This window comes from Schistocerca cancellata, chromosome 12 (assembly GCF_023864275.1).
Source record: "Schistocerca cancellata isolate TAMUIC-IGC-003103 chromosome 12, iqSchCanc2.1, whole genome shotgun sequence".
NCBI lineage: Eukaryota > Metazoa > Arthropoda > Insecta > Orthoptera > Acrididae > Schistocerca > Schistocerca cancellata.
In genome coordinates, this window is record NC_064637.1 from 20,284,166 (window position 1) to 20,301,388 (window position 17,223).

The 17,223-nt window shown below is 45.2% G+C and overlaps 1 protein-coding gene across 2 annotated transcripts in view; it reads right to left on the reverse strand.

Annotated features, from left to right (window-relative positions):
* The window catches only part of LOC126109578 (disks large homolog 5-like), a 721,341-nt gene that overhangs the window by 2,374 nt on the left and 701,744 nt on the right, over positions 1-17,223 (reverse strand). For both annotated transcript variants that reach the window (XM_049914610.1, XM_049914609.1), the window contains exons 8-9: positions 9,429-9,594; positions 9,051-9,216 (exon numbers count right to left, since the gene is read on the reverse strand). In XM_049914610.1, the coding sequence (XP_049770567.1) occupies positions 9,051-9,216; positions 9,429-9,594 (332 nt within the window). The remainder of the gene's footprint in view (positions 1-9,050; positions 9,217-9,428; positions 9,595-17,223) is intronic.

Sequence of the window (17,223 nt, forward strand, 5' to 3'; positions counted from 1 at the left end):
GTGGTGAAACAGAGAATGAGATTTTTTATGCAAATATTTCATTATGAAGATATTTTAAAGCTAAATCTCAAAACTGCAATTTGGCTTCTCAGTTAGAAATAAAAAAAATAGCTGTTACACTGTTGCTGGAAATTCAACTCCTTAGGGGATGAAACGAGAGATAAAAGTGTGTAAGAAAATATTTTCTTGTATTAAAAAACATTTTAACGTTAAAAATCTGAAAATTGGTATTTCACTTATCAGTTACATATAAAAAATGTGTTTTAGGGATGAACATTTCTATGGAAATGTCTCCACAAGAATGCAAAAGGCATGATTAATGCCCATCTTTGACTCCAGCTAAAAGAATCACTTTTTGGTAAGAAGTACATTTGGGAAAGACCATGCTTCTATGGCATTAATTAGCATGAAAAGTTTAGAAGTTAGTGCAATTTGTGAACAACATAAAAATTCAGTTTTAAAAAATCTGTGCAGAGCACACAGTCTGAGTGAGTGAAGCGGCAGATGCTAAGCTGGTAATCAATAAAACTAACTTTTACATGTAAATTATCTTTTCTGCAGAAGTTAGAATGGGTTAGACTTGTGAATAACTTAATCATGGGACTTTAAATTTAGATGCTTTATTACCAATATGAAAAAAATGGCAAAAAAAAAAAAATTATCCGAGTTTTTCCTAAATACCCAGGTTTTTCTCAACCATGTAGAAGATGTCACCAGTGTGGAGCTGGAAAGAAAGAAAAAGAGAGAGAGAGAGAGAGAGAGAATTATGGAATTATTAGGTTAAATGGTAACCTAACAGGAAGCAAACCATAGAAGATGGTTTAAAAACCACTGAGAACAAACATGTGGGCCGGGACTGTTTTTTAATATTAATCACATTATAAGGCTGCTGCACAACCATGCCACAATGGTTTGGAATAAATTTAGTAGAATGACAATATCAATTGGGAATTCTATCTGCTGTAGAGAAGCAATGCAAAGTTTGTAAATGTCTCGGAAAGCACTAGCACATGTTCACACAAGTAGGACCATCTAACCAGAGCTTCATAAAAGATGCATGTGAAACATGTCCTGTTACCTTCAGTTGCTACTTGCTGAGAATTTCCTCACTCATTGACAGCATTTGGGAGATTCAAATGCATTATTAGCAAGTTTCTTCTTCTGAGTGTATTGTACCAGAGTTCTTGAGAATTTTATTTTCTTACAAATAAGTGTACATATTGTGAGTCAGAATAGCAAAATATGAATAGAATGTGCTGTGTATCAGACAAATATTTGGAATATGGGTTCAGGGTGAAAGTGAGGTAAGTTGTGCATCCAGACCATACCTGAATAACAACTGAGAACTATAAACAGTGCAGATCCAGGTAAGGGTACACGTAATTCCAACAGAACAATATACCTGTAATGGTAATAGCTTGCTACCTATGCCACTTTTCCTGAGACTATTTTAACAAACGATACTGGAAATAATGTGTTTAGGACAGATCTTTAATGTGGGATACCAATCTGCACATTTCATTATACAAAAGCACGAGTAAAAAAAAAAAAGGCACATTATCTTCGCATACATTTCAATTAAAATTCGGCACTTAGTTTGCTTCTGTCAGTCAAACACAGCACACGACATGTGATTAAAAGTAACACCACTATTTTATCACACATACAGATTGAATACATGCAATGAGCATTAAATGTGTAATTCAGGATCAAAAACTGCAAAACCTTTAAGATTGCAGCAGAGTTAACATACACTGCAAAAGATATCTTTGAAACATTTTCCGCACAGTCTACTGCAATAAAGTGTTGAGAAATGTGCTACCTATAGATCTCATCTTGCAGTTAGGTCTTTGTATCAGTAGTTAGGAAAGCAGACACAGTCTAACTCATTTAGGGAACCCTGGAACCAAAATTACAAATGGTAAACGTCCCAAACCTTCCCTGGTGTTTTTTTTTTGTGGTTTTAGGGCGCACAACTTCAATGGTCATTAGCGCCCTGACTACTCTAAGAATGCACCGCGAGGCACAAGTTGACAACAACAACTAAAAGGGAAAACACGATAAAAGACAGACTAACAGGTATAGGATTAAAAAACAGAATCATCAAATGTCCTTAGCGAAGTTCGTCAAATTGATAAAACGAAGAACACGAGCAGCTGCTCGTGGGTCATCCGCTAAAATGGCATCAAAAGTATTTGGCAGGTTAAGATCTAGGCGCAGTGTGTTAAGATCTGGACAGGACATTAAAATGTGTCTAACCGTCAGCAAGTGCCCACATGGGCAGAACGGCGCCGGCGCAGCCGTCAGCAGATGGCGATGGCTGAACCGGCAGTGTCCAATTCTTAACCGGGCTAAAACGACCTCCTCCCGCCGAGAAGGGCAGGTGGAGTACGTCCAAGCCACGGGAAGAGGTTTTAAGGCCCGAAGCTTGTTGTCGGTAAGTGCAGCCCAATCGGCATGCCACAGCGACACAATGCGCTGACAAATGACCCTGCTAAAATCGGACGAACGGACACAACAAGAAGCTGTCCGAGGCTGGAGGACCGCAGCCTTGGCCGCAGCATCTGCAGCTTCGTTCTCAGGGATACCGACATGGCCAGGAACCCACATAAAGCTAACCGGAGAACCGACGTCCACCAGCTGCTGAAGAGAGCGTTGGATCCGGTGTACGAAAGGGTGAACCGGGTACGGATCACTGAGGCTCTGGATGGCGCTCAGGGAGTCGGAGCAGATGACATAAGCAGAATGTCGGTGGCGGCAGATGTAAAGAACAGCCTGGTAGAGGGCAAAGAGCTCAGCTGTGAAGACCGAACAATGGCCATGGAGCCGGTATTTGAAACTTTGTGCCCCGACAATAAAGGAACACCCAACCCCGTCATTGGTCTTAGAGCCATCTGTATAAATGAAAGTCATGTTGATGAACTTCGAACAAAGTTCCAAAAAACGGGAGTGGTAGACCGAACCGGGGGTGACCTCTTTTGGGAGCGAGCGGAGGTCAAGGTGAACGCGGACCTGAGCCTGGAGCCAAGGTGGCGTGTGGCTCTCGCCCACTCGAAAGGTTGCAGGGAGTGAAAAATTAAGGTGTTGAAGGAGGCGACGAAAGCGAACTCCAGGGGGGTAGCAGGGCAGAGACATACAACCCGTATTGACGGTCGAGAGAGTCGTCAAAAAAGGAACGATAAGACGGATGGTCGGGCATTGACAGTAGCCGACAGGCATACCGACAAAGCAGTATATCGCGCCGGTAGGTGAGTGGCAATTCGCCAGCGTCAGCATGAAGACTCTCTACGGGACTGGTATAAAATGCTCCGATCGCAAGTCGTAAACCCCGATGTTGTATGGAGTTGAGGCGGCGTAAGATGGATGGCCGTGCAGAGGAGTATACGAAGCTCCCATAATCCAGCTTGGAGCGGACGATCGACCGATAGAGACGAAGTAGGACGGTTCTATCCGCTCCCCACGACAGACCACTGAGAACACTGAGGACATTTAAAGAACGGGTACAACGGGCGGCCAAATATGACATGTGGAGACCAGCTAAGTTTCCTGTCAAATGTAAGGCCTAAAAATTTGGTTGTCTCCACGATTGGGAGAGCAACGGGACCGAGTCGTAAGGACGGTGGGAGAAACTCTTTGTAGCGCCAGAAGTTAATACAGACCGTCTTCTCGGCAGAAAAATGGAAGCCATTGGCGACACTCCAGGAGTAAAGACTGTCAAGAGAACGCTGAAGACAGCGCTCCAGGACACGTGTACACTGCGCACTGCAATAGATGGTAAAATCGTCCACGAAAAGGGAGCCTGATACATCAGCTGGGAGGCAATCCATTATTGGATTGATCGTGATGGCGAAGAGAGCGACGCTCATAACTGAGCCCTGTGGCACCCCATTCTCCTGGCGAAAGGTGTCGGACAGGACAGAACCCACATGTACCCTGAACTGTCGATCCATTAAAAAGTAACGAATAAAAAGAGTGAGGCGACTGCGAAGGCCCCATGTATGCATGGTGCGGAGAATGCCCGCCCTCCAACAGGTGTCGTAAGCCTTCTCCAAATCAAAGAACACAGCCGCAGTCGGGTGATTCCGCAAGAAGTTATTCATAATGAAGGTCGACAACATAACCAGATGGTCAACAGCAGAGCGGCGCCTACGAAATCCACCTTGTACATTGGTAAGTAGGCGTCGAGACTCGAGCAGCCAAACCAATCGAGAGTTAACCATTCGCTCCATCACTTTACAGACACAGCTAGTAAGCGAGATAGGTCGATAACTGGAAGGCAAGTGCTTGTTCTTCCCCGGCTTAGGAATCGGGACAACAATAGACTCCCACCAGCATGCGGGAACATGGCCCTCAATCCAGATGCGATTGTATGTACGAAGAAGAAAACCTTTACCCGCAGGAGAAAGGTTCTTCAGCATCTGAATATGAATAGAATCAGGCCCTGGAGCGGAGGACCGTGATCGGCCAAGTGCGGTTTCGAGTTCCCGCATGGTGAATGGGGCATTATAACTTTCACAATTCGAGGAGCGGAAGTCAGGTGGCCTAGCCTCCTCTGCCTGTTTGCGGGGAGGAAGGCAGGGTGGTAATGAGCGGAGCTCGAAACCTCTGCGAAAAAGCGGCCGAAGGCATTGGAGACAGCCTCAGGGGCCACAAGGACGTCATTCGCGACCTTCAAGCCAGAAACTGGGGAGTGGACCTTAGTGCCAGAGAGCCGGCGCAGGCTACCCCAGACAACAGAAGAAGGAGTAAAACTGTTGAAGGTGCTTGTGAAAGCAGCCCAGCTGGCTTTCTTGCTTTCTTTAATAATACGACTACACTGAGCACGTAATCGTTGATAATTAATACAATTCGCCACTGTAGGGTGGCGTTTAAAGGTGCGTAAAGCACGTCGACGAGCACGTAAAGCGTCTCTACATGCTGCGGTCCACCAGGGGACCGGTACGCGACGTGGAGAAGAAGTAGGGTGAGGGATGGAATATTCAGCAGCAGCGAGAATGACTTCCGTGAGGTGTGCGACCTGACGATCACAGCTTGTGAAGGTTTGATCCTGAAAGGTCGCCCTGGAAGAGAAGAGCCCCCAGTCTGCCTTGGAGATGGTCCAACTAGAGGAGCACGGAGAGGGAGTATGCTGCAGGAGATGGACAACACACGGGAAGTGGTCGCTCTAATACGTATCAGCAAGTGCATACCACTCAAACCGGTGTGCAAGTTGGGGAGTACATATAGAGAGGTCTAAATGGGAATAGGTGTGAGATGTGTCCGAAAGAAAAGTCGGGGCGCCAGTATTGAGGCAGACAAGATTGAGCTGGTTGAAAAGGTCTGCTAACAAGGAGCCCCTTGGGCAGGATGCTGGAGAGCCCCAAAGGGGATGGTGGGCATTGAAGTCTCCAGTTAACAAAAATGGTGCAGGTAGCTGAGCAATAAGTTGCATCATGTCTGCCCTGGTAACGGCAGATGACGATGGAGTGTAAACGGTACAAAAGGCAAACGTAAAAATGGGGAGAGTAATGCGGATGGCAACTGCCTGCAGGCCGGTGTGCAACGTGATGGGATCGTAGTAAATATCATCCCGGACCAGCAACATAACCCCTCCATGAGCTGGGACACCTACCACAGGGGTAGGTCAAAACGCACAGAGGTGTAGTGTGCCAAGGCAATTTGATCGCATGGGCGTAGCTTCGTTTCCTGGAGGGCTACGACGAGCAGACGGTGCAAGCGGAGCAGCAACTTCAAGTCCTCTCGGTTGGAGCGAATGCTGCGAATATTCCAGTGAATAAGTGCCATCGTAAGAAAAGGAAGATGAGAGAAGGGGTCACCTTGAAGGCTGCTGAGGGCCTGGCTTCGAGCGAGCACTGCCGCCGCTATCAGTAGGCGGACAGTCATCGTCCATGGGGTCTATAGGGTCATCGGCCATCTCGGGAGGATGGCCGGGAGGGGGAGCTTCCTCCGCCGGTGAACGGCCAGATGTACGGCTACCAGCGGTGCGGCCAGGCGAAACGGATGACGGCCTGGGGCGGCAACCGCTGGGTGGCGCAGGAGAAGAAATGCGCCGAGGCGGAGAAGGAGAACTGTGCTTCCTATGAGCCTTTTTGGAAGGACGTTTGGTGGAAGTACCGGTCGAAGGCTGGGAGGTCGAGGTACGGAGGAAGTCTGCACGGGATGGTTCCTTCTTGAAGGCCCGTGCGTCTGACTTCGGGGTCTTCGTCTTAGCAGAAGCTGATGAAGGGGCTGGTGTCTGTGGGGTGATGGGAGGAAGAGGAGACGTCGACCGCGCGATCTTAGCACTGGCCGAACGGACGACCGTGGTGCTGAAGGTCAGATCGCATGTCTGGGTTGCTACCTCCCTGGTAGTCCGAGGAGAGGCGAGGACAGTACTGTATTTCCCCGCTGGGAGCAGCGCGGGCTTCCTACTAGCCAATAGCTTGCGAGCAGCCGAGGTGGACACTTTCTCTTTGACCCGAATTTCTTGGATACAGCGTTCTTCCTTATAGACAGGACAGTCGCAGGAGGATGCGGCATGGTCACCCTGACAGTTCACACAACGAGGAGACTGAGGTGGACAGTCACCCTCATGGGCATCCCTGCCACAAGTGACACATTTAGCCGCATTGGAACAAGACTGTCGAGTGTGATTGAAACGCTGACACTGGTAGCAGCGCGTAGGTGTCGGGACATAGGGGCGAACAGAAATAACCTCATAGCCCGCCTTGATGCGCGATGGCAGCTTAACACTATCGAAGGTCAAGAAAAGTGTCCGGGTCGGTACAAGGTCATTGTTGACCTTTTTCATGACCCGATGGACAGCCGTCACGCCCTGCTCAGCGAGGAAAGATTGAAGCTCCTCGTCAGTCAATCCGTTGAGGGAGCTAGTATAGACTACACCACGAGACGAATTCAAAGTTCGGTGGGCCTCCACCCGGACAGGGAACGTGTACAGGAGGGTGGCCCGAAGCAGTTTTTGTGCCTGAAAGGCACTCTCAGTTTCTAGTAATAAGGTGCCGTTACGCAACCTGGTACAAGATTTGACAGATCCGGCTATGGCATCTACGCCCTTCTGAATAACGAAAGGGTTGACAGGAAAAATCCTTTCCGTCCTCAGATCGAGAAACTACGAGGAACTGTGGGACAGGCGGTAGTACTTTTGTCACTGTTGGCTGGTCACGTTTCCATTTTTGGGTCGAAATCGAGAGAGATGGAGTAGAATCCATTGCGGAGGAATCCCCCATGATTGCCAGCGTCTCCGATGGCGCGCTCCTTCCTTGTGGGGACCCTCTCAGAGGGCACTCCCGCCTTAGGTGAATGTTTACACCTCAGGTCACACCTCCCGAGAAACAGACGGAGGGACCAATCGGCATGGTCAGAAGGTATCAGATCAGGCAATCACCCCTCCCCGGGCCTGGCCTTTACCAGGGGGTACGCGCGTGTCTTACATGTCTACCCAGGGCGGGGACTTACGCGTTACCCCGTCACCAGCTACGCGTGTGAACGCGTGGGTCGGCCTTCAGCCACGCACAGGGAGGAAGGAAGAAGAGGAAAAAGAAGAGAGAGAGGGAGAAAGAGGACAGACTGTCTCAAACGCCAAGGCGGAGACCAGAGAAGGCAAGGAGAAGAAGGCAATGAGAAGGCAAGGAGAAAAAAAAGGCAATGAGAAGGCAAGGAGAAAAAAAAAAAAAAGGCAACGAGAAGGCAAGGAGAAAAAAAAAAAAGGCAATGAGAAGGCAAGGAGAAAAAAAAAAAAAGGCAATGAGAAGGCAAGGAGAAAAAAAAAAAGGCAATGAGAAGGCAAGGAGAAAAAAAAAAAGGCAATGAGAAGGCAAGGAGAAAAAAAAAAGGCAATGAGAAGGCAAGGAGAAAAAAAAATGGCAATGAGAAGGCAAGGAGAAAAAAAAAAGGCAATGAGAAGGCAAGGAGAAAAAAAAAAGGCAATGAGAAGGCAAGGAGAAAAAAAAAAGGCAATGAGAAGGCAAGGAGAAAAAAAAAAGGCAATGAGAAGGCAAGGAGAAAAAAAAAAGGCAATGAGAAGGCAAGGAGAAAAAAAAAGGCAATGAGAAGGCAAGGAGAAAAAAAAAGGCAATGAGAAGGCAAGAAGAAAAAAGGCAATGAGAAGGCAAGGAGAAAAAGGCAATGAGAAGGCAAGGAGAAAAAGGCAATGAGAAGGCAAGGAGAAAAAGGCAATGAGAAGGCAAGGAGAAAAAAAAGGCAATGAGAAGGCAAGGAGAAAAAAAAGGCAATGAGAAGGCAAGGAGAAAAAAAGGCAATGAGAAGGCAAGGAGAAGTCAAGGGAAAGAGTAAGGAAGACAGTGAGGTGGAGAAGAGCAAAGAAAGGAACCAACAAAAGGAAGGAAGAAACGAGAAGTGAAAAACCAAGAAGACCATGATTATAGGTCGTGGAACCGTCCGTCTCCGGACGCAGGCGCTAACTACCCCCGTGAGGGGGATGGACTCCTTTTAGTCGCCTCTTATGACAGGCAGGAATACCTCGGGCCTATTCTAATCCCCGGACCCGCAGGGGGGCTTCCCTGGTGTGGCAACCGTAAGTAGCATCTGAGCTCTACTGGACGGTTTAATGATTATGTGTGTGTTCTCTTCCTGTAGTCTTGGAAACTGTCATACTATACATTGGTTATAGAATACGAGTCATGTTGTAAGAATATACTCCAATCACAAGTAAATGAGATGAACAGTGAGAGCACTCAAGATGCCACATATACCTCTCATAGAAATGAAAACAACGAACTGGTGAACAAAGGAATTCGAATCAAAACTTCCAAAACAAAACGCAAGAGTAATAATGTGTGATACTTGTGTAGAACAAATAGGATGTACGTACTCCTGGAGGTCCCTTCCTCACACCTTGCTGTTTCAAACTGACATTACACCATGACACTGCAATAAATACTTCTAAATATGTATGTTACAGTTTTTATATTCTGTAACATAGTAGTCAGTCAGTCCACGAAGATATGAATTTTGTTCTTTCAATTATTTAAATCAAGATTATACACTGGACATCAATTGAAATATAGAAACATACATTTGCTGGAACTCACCATACAGCAATGAGGTCTCTTAATGATTGAACCAGTTGATCATTATTAGACAGTAAAGCATCCATATGTTGATTCCACTCACAGGTATTTGAGAATTTGTTGGAACTTTCAGATTCACGTGTTTCATCTGAGTGCATGCCAATGAGATGCTCTAAACGAGGATCGTCTGAAAATTATTTTTGTTTCATAAGCCATATCAAAGTTTCATCATCCTAATGATTTTACAGGTGTCACTTTGTTCTATTTTATTAAAAATGCAGCATTTTGCAGAAATTAATTCAGCCAGACCATCGTGAACACAGTTCTTACAAAGTTCTGGCACATAAATCTAAAGACCAATCATTATTTGCAATGTTTTTCCAAGTTACCATTTCTTACCTGCGAGGATAGACATTTCAGGTAAACTTAGTGTCACATGTCTTGCCATCCTCTTTTGCGCCACAAGATCCAGTATATAGAACAAGTCATTATATGCTGTACCAAAGTCCAATGTCTCTTGTAAAGTAGAATCTCTGTTCATCAGTGATACCATGGTTTCATGCAACTGCAATCAAAGAAAGATTGGGGGCACAATTTGGATATTGCAGTTCTGTCATTAACACCTCAAATAATAATAATAATAATAATAATAATAAATAATAATAATAATAATAATAATAATAATAATAATAATAATAATAATATCCTGTGGAGGCCCGGGAAAAGAATAGGCCTCCGGTATGTTCTGCCAGTTGAAAAAGGCGACGAAAAGAACAAACCACTAATAGGGCTAACCCCCCTTTTAGTGTGATTAGTTGGTTCAGGACAGAACTAAAGAAGCCTCGGACAAGCGCCGTCATGGTCGGGGACGACGCTTGAACCCTATGCCCGCCCACAATGGTAACGACACTGCTAGCCAACTGGAAAATTATTTAAATCCAAATAGAGGTGTTTTGCAAGATATGCTTCCTGCAACCACCCTAGAAGGAAAACAAAGACAGAGGATGAGATGGTCAGATGAAGTTAACCGACACCTCATGTTCTGTTATTACGAAGCAACAAACCTAGGAACCAACACAACTGGATACAGATCACAAGTATACACAACATTTATTACCAGATACCCAGAATTAAAATTTTTAACAGAACAACGACTAGCTGATCACATCCATGTAATAATAAAAAATAACAGGATACCCCAGTCAGAATTAGAAAACATCAAACAACAAGTACAACAAATACTGGAACAAAATAATGTGCAATCAGAAGAAGAAGAAAATACAGTAATGGACTCAAACATCCCAGAGCAAACAAAGGACAACACGCATCAATTTTAAACAATCAGAGGAAAACAAAATCTTCAGACAGCCACCAGAACAAGCACAAATAGAACACGAAGTGACACACATGTTAGATATAGAAGATAAATTTCAGCTGACATATATAGAACACAAAGACACAAATACAGACATTAGACCATTCTTGCATAGACCGCCAAATAACCCACAAGTCGAAACAACAATAAAAACTATCAACACAATCATACACAACAAAATAAATGAAAACAACTATGGAAGAGTTACAACTACTGGTTTATATAGGAGCACTCACGACACTAAATATACACACTAGGCAGAGATCAGAACCAACCAACACACAGAAGAAACCCACAAAACCAGCTTGGCAACACAGGCTACAGATCAGAATAGAAAAACTGAGAAAAGACATCGGACAGCTAACACAATTTAAAAAAAATGAAATGTCAGAAAAAAAAACGAGAAAGGTTAGGTAAAATCTCACAACAAGAAGCGATAGAGCAATTAGATGAAAAGAAGCAGAAATTACAAGCATTGGCCAAACGACTTAGAAGATACAAAAAATGTGAAAATAGAAGGAAACAAAACCAAACATTCAACACAAACCAAAAGAAATTTTACCAGACAATAGATAACACACACATTAAAATAGACAATCCACCAAACATAACAGACATGGAACACTTCTGGAGCAACATATGGTCAAACCTGGTACAACATAACAGGCATGCACGGTGGATACAAGCAGAAACAGACACATACAAGATGATACCACAAATGCCTGAAGTGATAATTTTGCAACACGAAGTCACCCAAGCAATTAATTCTACTCACAATTGGAAAGCCCCTGGAAAAGATAAAATAGCAAATTTCTGGCTAAAGTAGTTCACCTCAACACATTCACATCTAACTAAATTATTTAACATATTTAAAAAGAAAGATGATGAGACTTACCAAACAAAAGCGCTGGCAGGTCGATAGACACACAAACAAACAAAAACATACACACAAAAATCTAGCTTTCGCAACCAACGGTTGCCTCGTCAGGAAAGAGGGAAGGAGAAGGAAAGACAAAAGGATATGGGTTTTAAGGGAGAGGGTAAGGAGTCATTCCAATCCCGGGAGCGGAAAGACTTACCTTAGGGGGAAAAAAGGACAGGTATACACTCGCACACACACACACACACACACACATATCCATCCGCATATACACACACACAAGCAGACATTTGTAAAGGCAAAGAGTTTGGGCAGAGATGTCAGTCGGGACGGAAGTACAGAGGCAAAGATGATGTTGAAAGACAGGTGAGGTATGAGCGGCGGCAGATTGAAATTAGAAATTAGCGGAGATTGAGGCCTGGTGGATAGCGAGAAGAGAGGATATGCTGAAGGGCAAGTTCCCATCTCCGGAGTTCAGACAGGTTGGTGTTAGTGGGAAGTATCCAGATAACCCGGACGGTGTAACACTGTGCCAAGATGTGCTGGCCGTGCACCAAGGCATGTTTAGCCACAGGGTGATCCTCATTACCAACAAACACTGTCTGCCTGTGTCCATTCATGCGAATGGACAGTTTGTTGCTGGTCATTCCCACATAGAACGCTTCACAGTGTAGGCAGGTCAGTTGGTAAATCACGTGGGTGCTTTCACACGTGGCTCTGCCTTTGATCGTGTACACCTTCCGGGTTACAGGACTGGAATAGGTGGTGGTGGGAGGGTGCATGGGACAGGTTTTACACCGGGGGCGGTTACAGGGGTAGGAGCCAGAGGGTAGGGAAGGTGGTTTGGGGATTTCATGGGGATGAACTAAGAGGTTACGAAGGTTAGGTGGACGGCGGAAAGACACTCTTGGTGGAGTGGGGAGGATTTCATGAAGGATGGATCTCATTTCAGGGCAGGATTTGAGGAAGTCGTATCCCTGCTGGAGAGTCACATTCAGAATCTGATCCAGTCCCGGAAAGTATCCTGTCACAAGTGGGGCACTTTTGGGGTTCTTCTGTGGAAGGTTCCGGGTTTGAGGAGATGAGGAAGTGGCTCTGGTTATTTGCTTCTGTACCAGGTCGGGAGGGTAGTTACGGGATGCAAAAGCTGTTTTCAGGTTGTTGGTGTAATGATTCAAGGATTCCGGACTGGAGCAGATTCGTTTGCCACGAAGACCTAGGCTGTAGGGAAGGGACCGTTTGATGTGGAATGGGTGGCAGCTGTCATAATGGAGGTACTGTTGCTTGTTGGTGGGTTTGATGTGGACGGACGTGTGAAGCTGGCCATTGGACAGGTGGAGGTCAACGTCAAGGAAAGTGGCATGGGATTTAGAGTAGGACCAGGTGAATCTGATGGAACCAAAGGAGTTGAGGTTGGAGAGGAAATTCTGGAGTTCTTCTTCACTGTGAGTCCAGATCATGAAAATGTCATCAATAAATCTGTACCAAACTTTGGGTTGGCAGGCCTGGGTAACCAAGAAGGCTTCCTCTAAGCGACCCATGAATAGGTTGGCGTACGAGGGGGCCATCCTGGTACCCATGGCTGTTCCCTTTAATTGTTGGTATGTCTGGCCTTCAAAAGTGAAGAAGTTGTGGGTCAGGATGAAGCTGGCTAAGGTAATGAGGAAAGAGGTTTTAGGTAGGGCGGCAGGTGATCGGCGTGAAAGGAAGTGCTCCATCGCAGCGAGGCCCTGGACATGCGGAATATTTGTGTATAAGGAAGTGGCATCAATGGTTACAAGGATGGTTTCCGGGGGTAAGAGACTGGGTAGGGATTCCAGGCATTCGAGAAAGTGGTTGGTGTCTTTGATGAAGGATGGGAGACTGCATGTAATGGGTTGAAGGTGTTGATCTACGTAGGCAGAGATGCGTTCTGTGGGGGCTTGGTAACCAGCTACAATGGGACGGCCGGGATGATTGGGTTTGTGAATTTTGGGAAGAAGGTAGAAGGTAGGGGTGCGGGGTGTTGGTGGGGTCAGGAGGTTGATGGAGTCAGGTGAAAGGTTTTGTAGGGGGCCTAAGGTTCTGAGGATTCCTTGAAGCTCCGCCTGGACATCAGGAATGGGATTACCATGGCAAACTTTGTAAGTAGTGTTGTCTGAAAGCTGACACAGTCCCTCAGCCACGTACTCCCGACGATCAAGTACCACAGTCGTGGAACCCTTGTCCGCCGGAAGAATGACGATGGATTGGTCAGCCTTCAGATCACGGATAGCCTGGGCTTCAGCAGTGGTGATGTTGGGAGTAGGATTAAGGTTTTTTAAGAAGGATTGAGAGGCGAGGCTGGAAGTCAGAAATTCCTGGAAGGTTAGGAGAGGGTGATTTTGAGGAAGAGGAGGTGGGTCCCGCTGTGACGGAGGACGGAACTGTTCCAGGCATGGTTCAATTTGGATAGTATCTTGGGGAGTTGGATCATTAGGAGTAGGATTAGGATCATTTTTCTTCGTGGCAAAGTGATATTTCCAGCAGAGAGTACGGGTGTATGACAGTAAATCTTTGACAAGGGCTGTTTGGTTAAATCTGGGAGTGGGGCTGGAGGTGAGGCCTTTGGATAGGACAGAGGTTTCGGATTGGGAGAGAGGTTTGGAGGAGAGGTTAACTACTGAATTGGGGTGTTGTGGTTCCAGATTGTGTTGATTGGAATTTTGAGGTTTTGGAGGGAGTGGAGCTGGAAGTGGGAGATTGAGTAGATGGGAGAGACTAGGTTTGTGTGCAATGAGAGGAGGTTGAGGTTTGCTGGAATGGTTGTGAAGGGTGAGTGAGTTGCCTTTCCGGAGGTGGGAAACCAGGAGATTGGATAGTTTTTTAAGGTGGAGGGTGGCATGCTGTTCTAATTTGCGGTTGGCCTGTAGGAGGATGCTCTGAACAGCCGGTGTGGATGTGGGAGAGGAAAGATTGAGGACTTTTATTAGGGACAGGAGTTGATGGGAGTGTTGCTTGGCTGAGTGGATGTGTAGGTGAAGGATTAGGTGGGTGAGGGCAATGGATTGTTCGGTTTGGAACTGGTATAGGGACTGATGGAAAGAAGGGTTGCAGCCAGAGATGGGAACTTTAAGTGTGAGGCCTTTGGGGGTGATGCCAAATGTCAGACAAGCCTGAGAAAATAAAATATGGGAGTGTAATCTGGCTAGGGCGAAGGCATGTTTGCGGAGGGAATGTAAATAAAACTTAATGGGGTCGTTGTGGAGGTGTTGTGAGGGTGACATGGTACTAGAAGGTGGAAAGTGGAACACGAGGCTGAAATGAAAATGAAAATAAATATAAAAATATATGGGGAGAGATAAAGGTAAAACTAGAAATCAAATGGAGATCTGGTGTGAAAAAAGGCGAAAAAGGGTTGGTTAGAGCTGGGCTATGTTGATCCTATGGTGAACTTGTGTAGGTAGATAATGATGTGCATAAAGGTTAGGTGGTTGTGTTGCCGCCAAAACACGTTAAAGGGTGGAGAAATACGGGAAAATTTCGAAAAAACTACGTGAGGATGTATTAAAAGGGTGGTTTGGTGGTGGCAGATTATGGAAATGAAGCTAAAAATTGTCTGATGAAGAAATAATGACGTTAAAACCTGTGGGAAGCGGCTAAAAATGATCGATGATGTGAGAAAAACGGAAATGGAAATAAAGCAAAAGATATTAAAACTGGCCGAAAAGGTTGTTTAATAGCTGAAAGGAACTGTTTGTGAACTGGAAACGGCGGATTTTATAGCAGCGGTAGTGTTGAAAGCGGAAAAAAATTTTTGGTTATGGTTTGGAAGTGGGTTACGTATTATTACGTATTATTGAGTATATCGGCGGGATAAAATTGTATACTGGATTACGGTAAAAAAGGAGAAGGTGAATAGAAAGTAAAACTGATGGCAAAAACAGAAGGAGGAAATAAGAAGACAGAAAAGACTATGAGATGTAACAGTGACAATAACAATAACAAACGTGATTGTTGGGTTCAAATTAATGATATGAATATAATAGAGGGAAACATTCCACGTGGGAAAAATATATTTAAAAAGGAAGATGATGAGACTTACCAAACAAAAGCGCTGGCAGGTCGATAGACGCACAAACAAACAAAAACATACACACAAAAAACTAGCTTTCGCAACCAACGGTTGCCTCGTCAGGAAAGAGGGAAGGAGAAGGAAAGACAAAAGGATATGGGTTTTAAGGGAGAGGGTAAGGAGTCATTCCAATCCCGGGAGCGGAAAGACTTACCTTAGGGGGGAAAAAAGGACAGGTATACACTCGCACACACACACACACACACACACACACATATCCATCCGCATATACACAGACACAAGCAGACATTTGTAAAGGCAAAGAGTTTGGGCAGAGATGTCAGTCGGGACGGAAGTACAGAGGCAAAGATGATGTTGAAAGACAGGTGAGGTATGAGCGGCGGCAGATTGAAATTAGAAATTAGCGGAGATTGAGGCCTGGTGGATAGCGAGAAGAGAGGATATGCTGAAGGGCAAGTTCCCATCTCCGGAGTTCAGACAGGTTGGTGTTAGTGGTGTTAGTGGGAAGTGTACACGATCAAAGGCAGAGCCACGTGTGAAAGCACCCACGTGATTTACCAACTGACCTGCCTACACTGTGAAGCGTTCTATGTGGGAATGACCAGCAACAAACTGTCCATTCGCATGAATGGACACAGGCAGACAGTGTTTGTTGGTAATGAGGATCACCCTGTGGCTAAACATGCCTTGGTGCACGGCCAGCACATCTTGGCACAGTGTTACACCGTCCGGGTTATCTGGATACTTCCCACTAACACCAACCTGTCTGAACTCCGGAGATGGGAACTTGCCCTTCAGCATATCCTCTCTTCTCGCTATCCACCAGGCCTCAATCTCCGCTAATTTCTAATTTCAATCTGCCGCCACTCATACCTCACCTGTCTTTCAACATCATCTTTGCCTCTGTACTTCCGTCCCGACTGACATCTCTGCCCAAACTCTTTGCCTTTACAAATGTCTGCTTGTGTCTGTGTATATGCGGATGGATATGTGTGTGTGTGTGTGTGTGTGTGTGTGTGTGTGCGAGTGTATACCTGTCCTTTTTTCCCCCCTAAGGTAAGTCTTTCCGCTCCCGGGATTGGAATGACTCCTTACCCTCTCCCTTAAAACCCATATCCTTTTGTCTTTCCTTCTCCTTCCCTCTTTCCTGACGAGGCAACCGTTGGTTGCGAAAGCTAGATTTTTGTGTGTATGTTTTTGTTTGTTTGTGTGTCTATCGACCTGCCAGCGCTTTTGTTTGGTAAGTCTCATCATCTTTCTTTTTAAATATATTTTTCCCACGTGGAATGTTTCCCTCTATTATATTCATATCATTAATTTGAACCCAACAATCACGTTTGTTATTGTTATTGTTATTGTTATTGTCACTGTTACATCTCGTAGTCTTTTCTGTCTTCTTATTTCCTCCTTCTGTTTTTGCCATCAGTTTTACTTTCTATTCACCTTCTCCTTTTTTACCGTAATCCAGTATACAATTTTATCCCGCCGATATACTCAATAATACGTAATAATACGTAACCCACTTCCAAACCATAACCAAAAATTTTTTTCCGCTTTCAACACTACCGCTGCTATAAAATCCGCCGTTTCCAGTTCACAAACAGTTCCTTTCAGCTATTAAACAACCTTTTCGGCCAGTTTTAATATCTTTTGCTTTATTTCCATTTCCGTTTTTCTCACATCATCGATCATTTTTAGCCGCTTCCCACAGGTTTTAACGTCATTATTTCTTCATCAGACAATTTTTAGCTTCATTTCCATAATCTGCCACCACCAAACCACCCTTTTAATACATCCTCACGTAGTTTTTTCGAAATTTTCCCGTATTTCTCCACCCTTTAACGTGTTTTGGCGGCAACACAACCACCTAACCTTTATGCACATC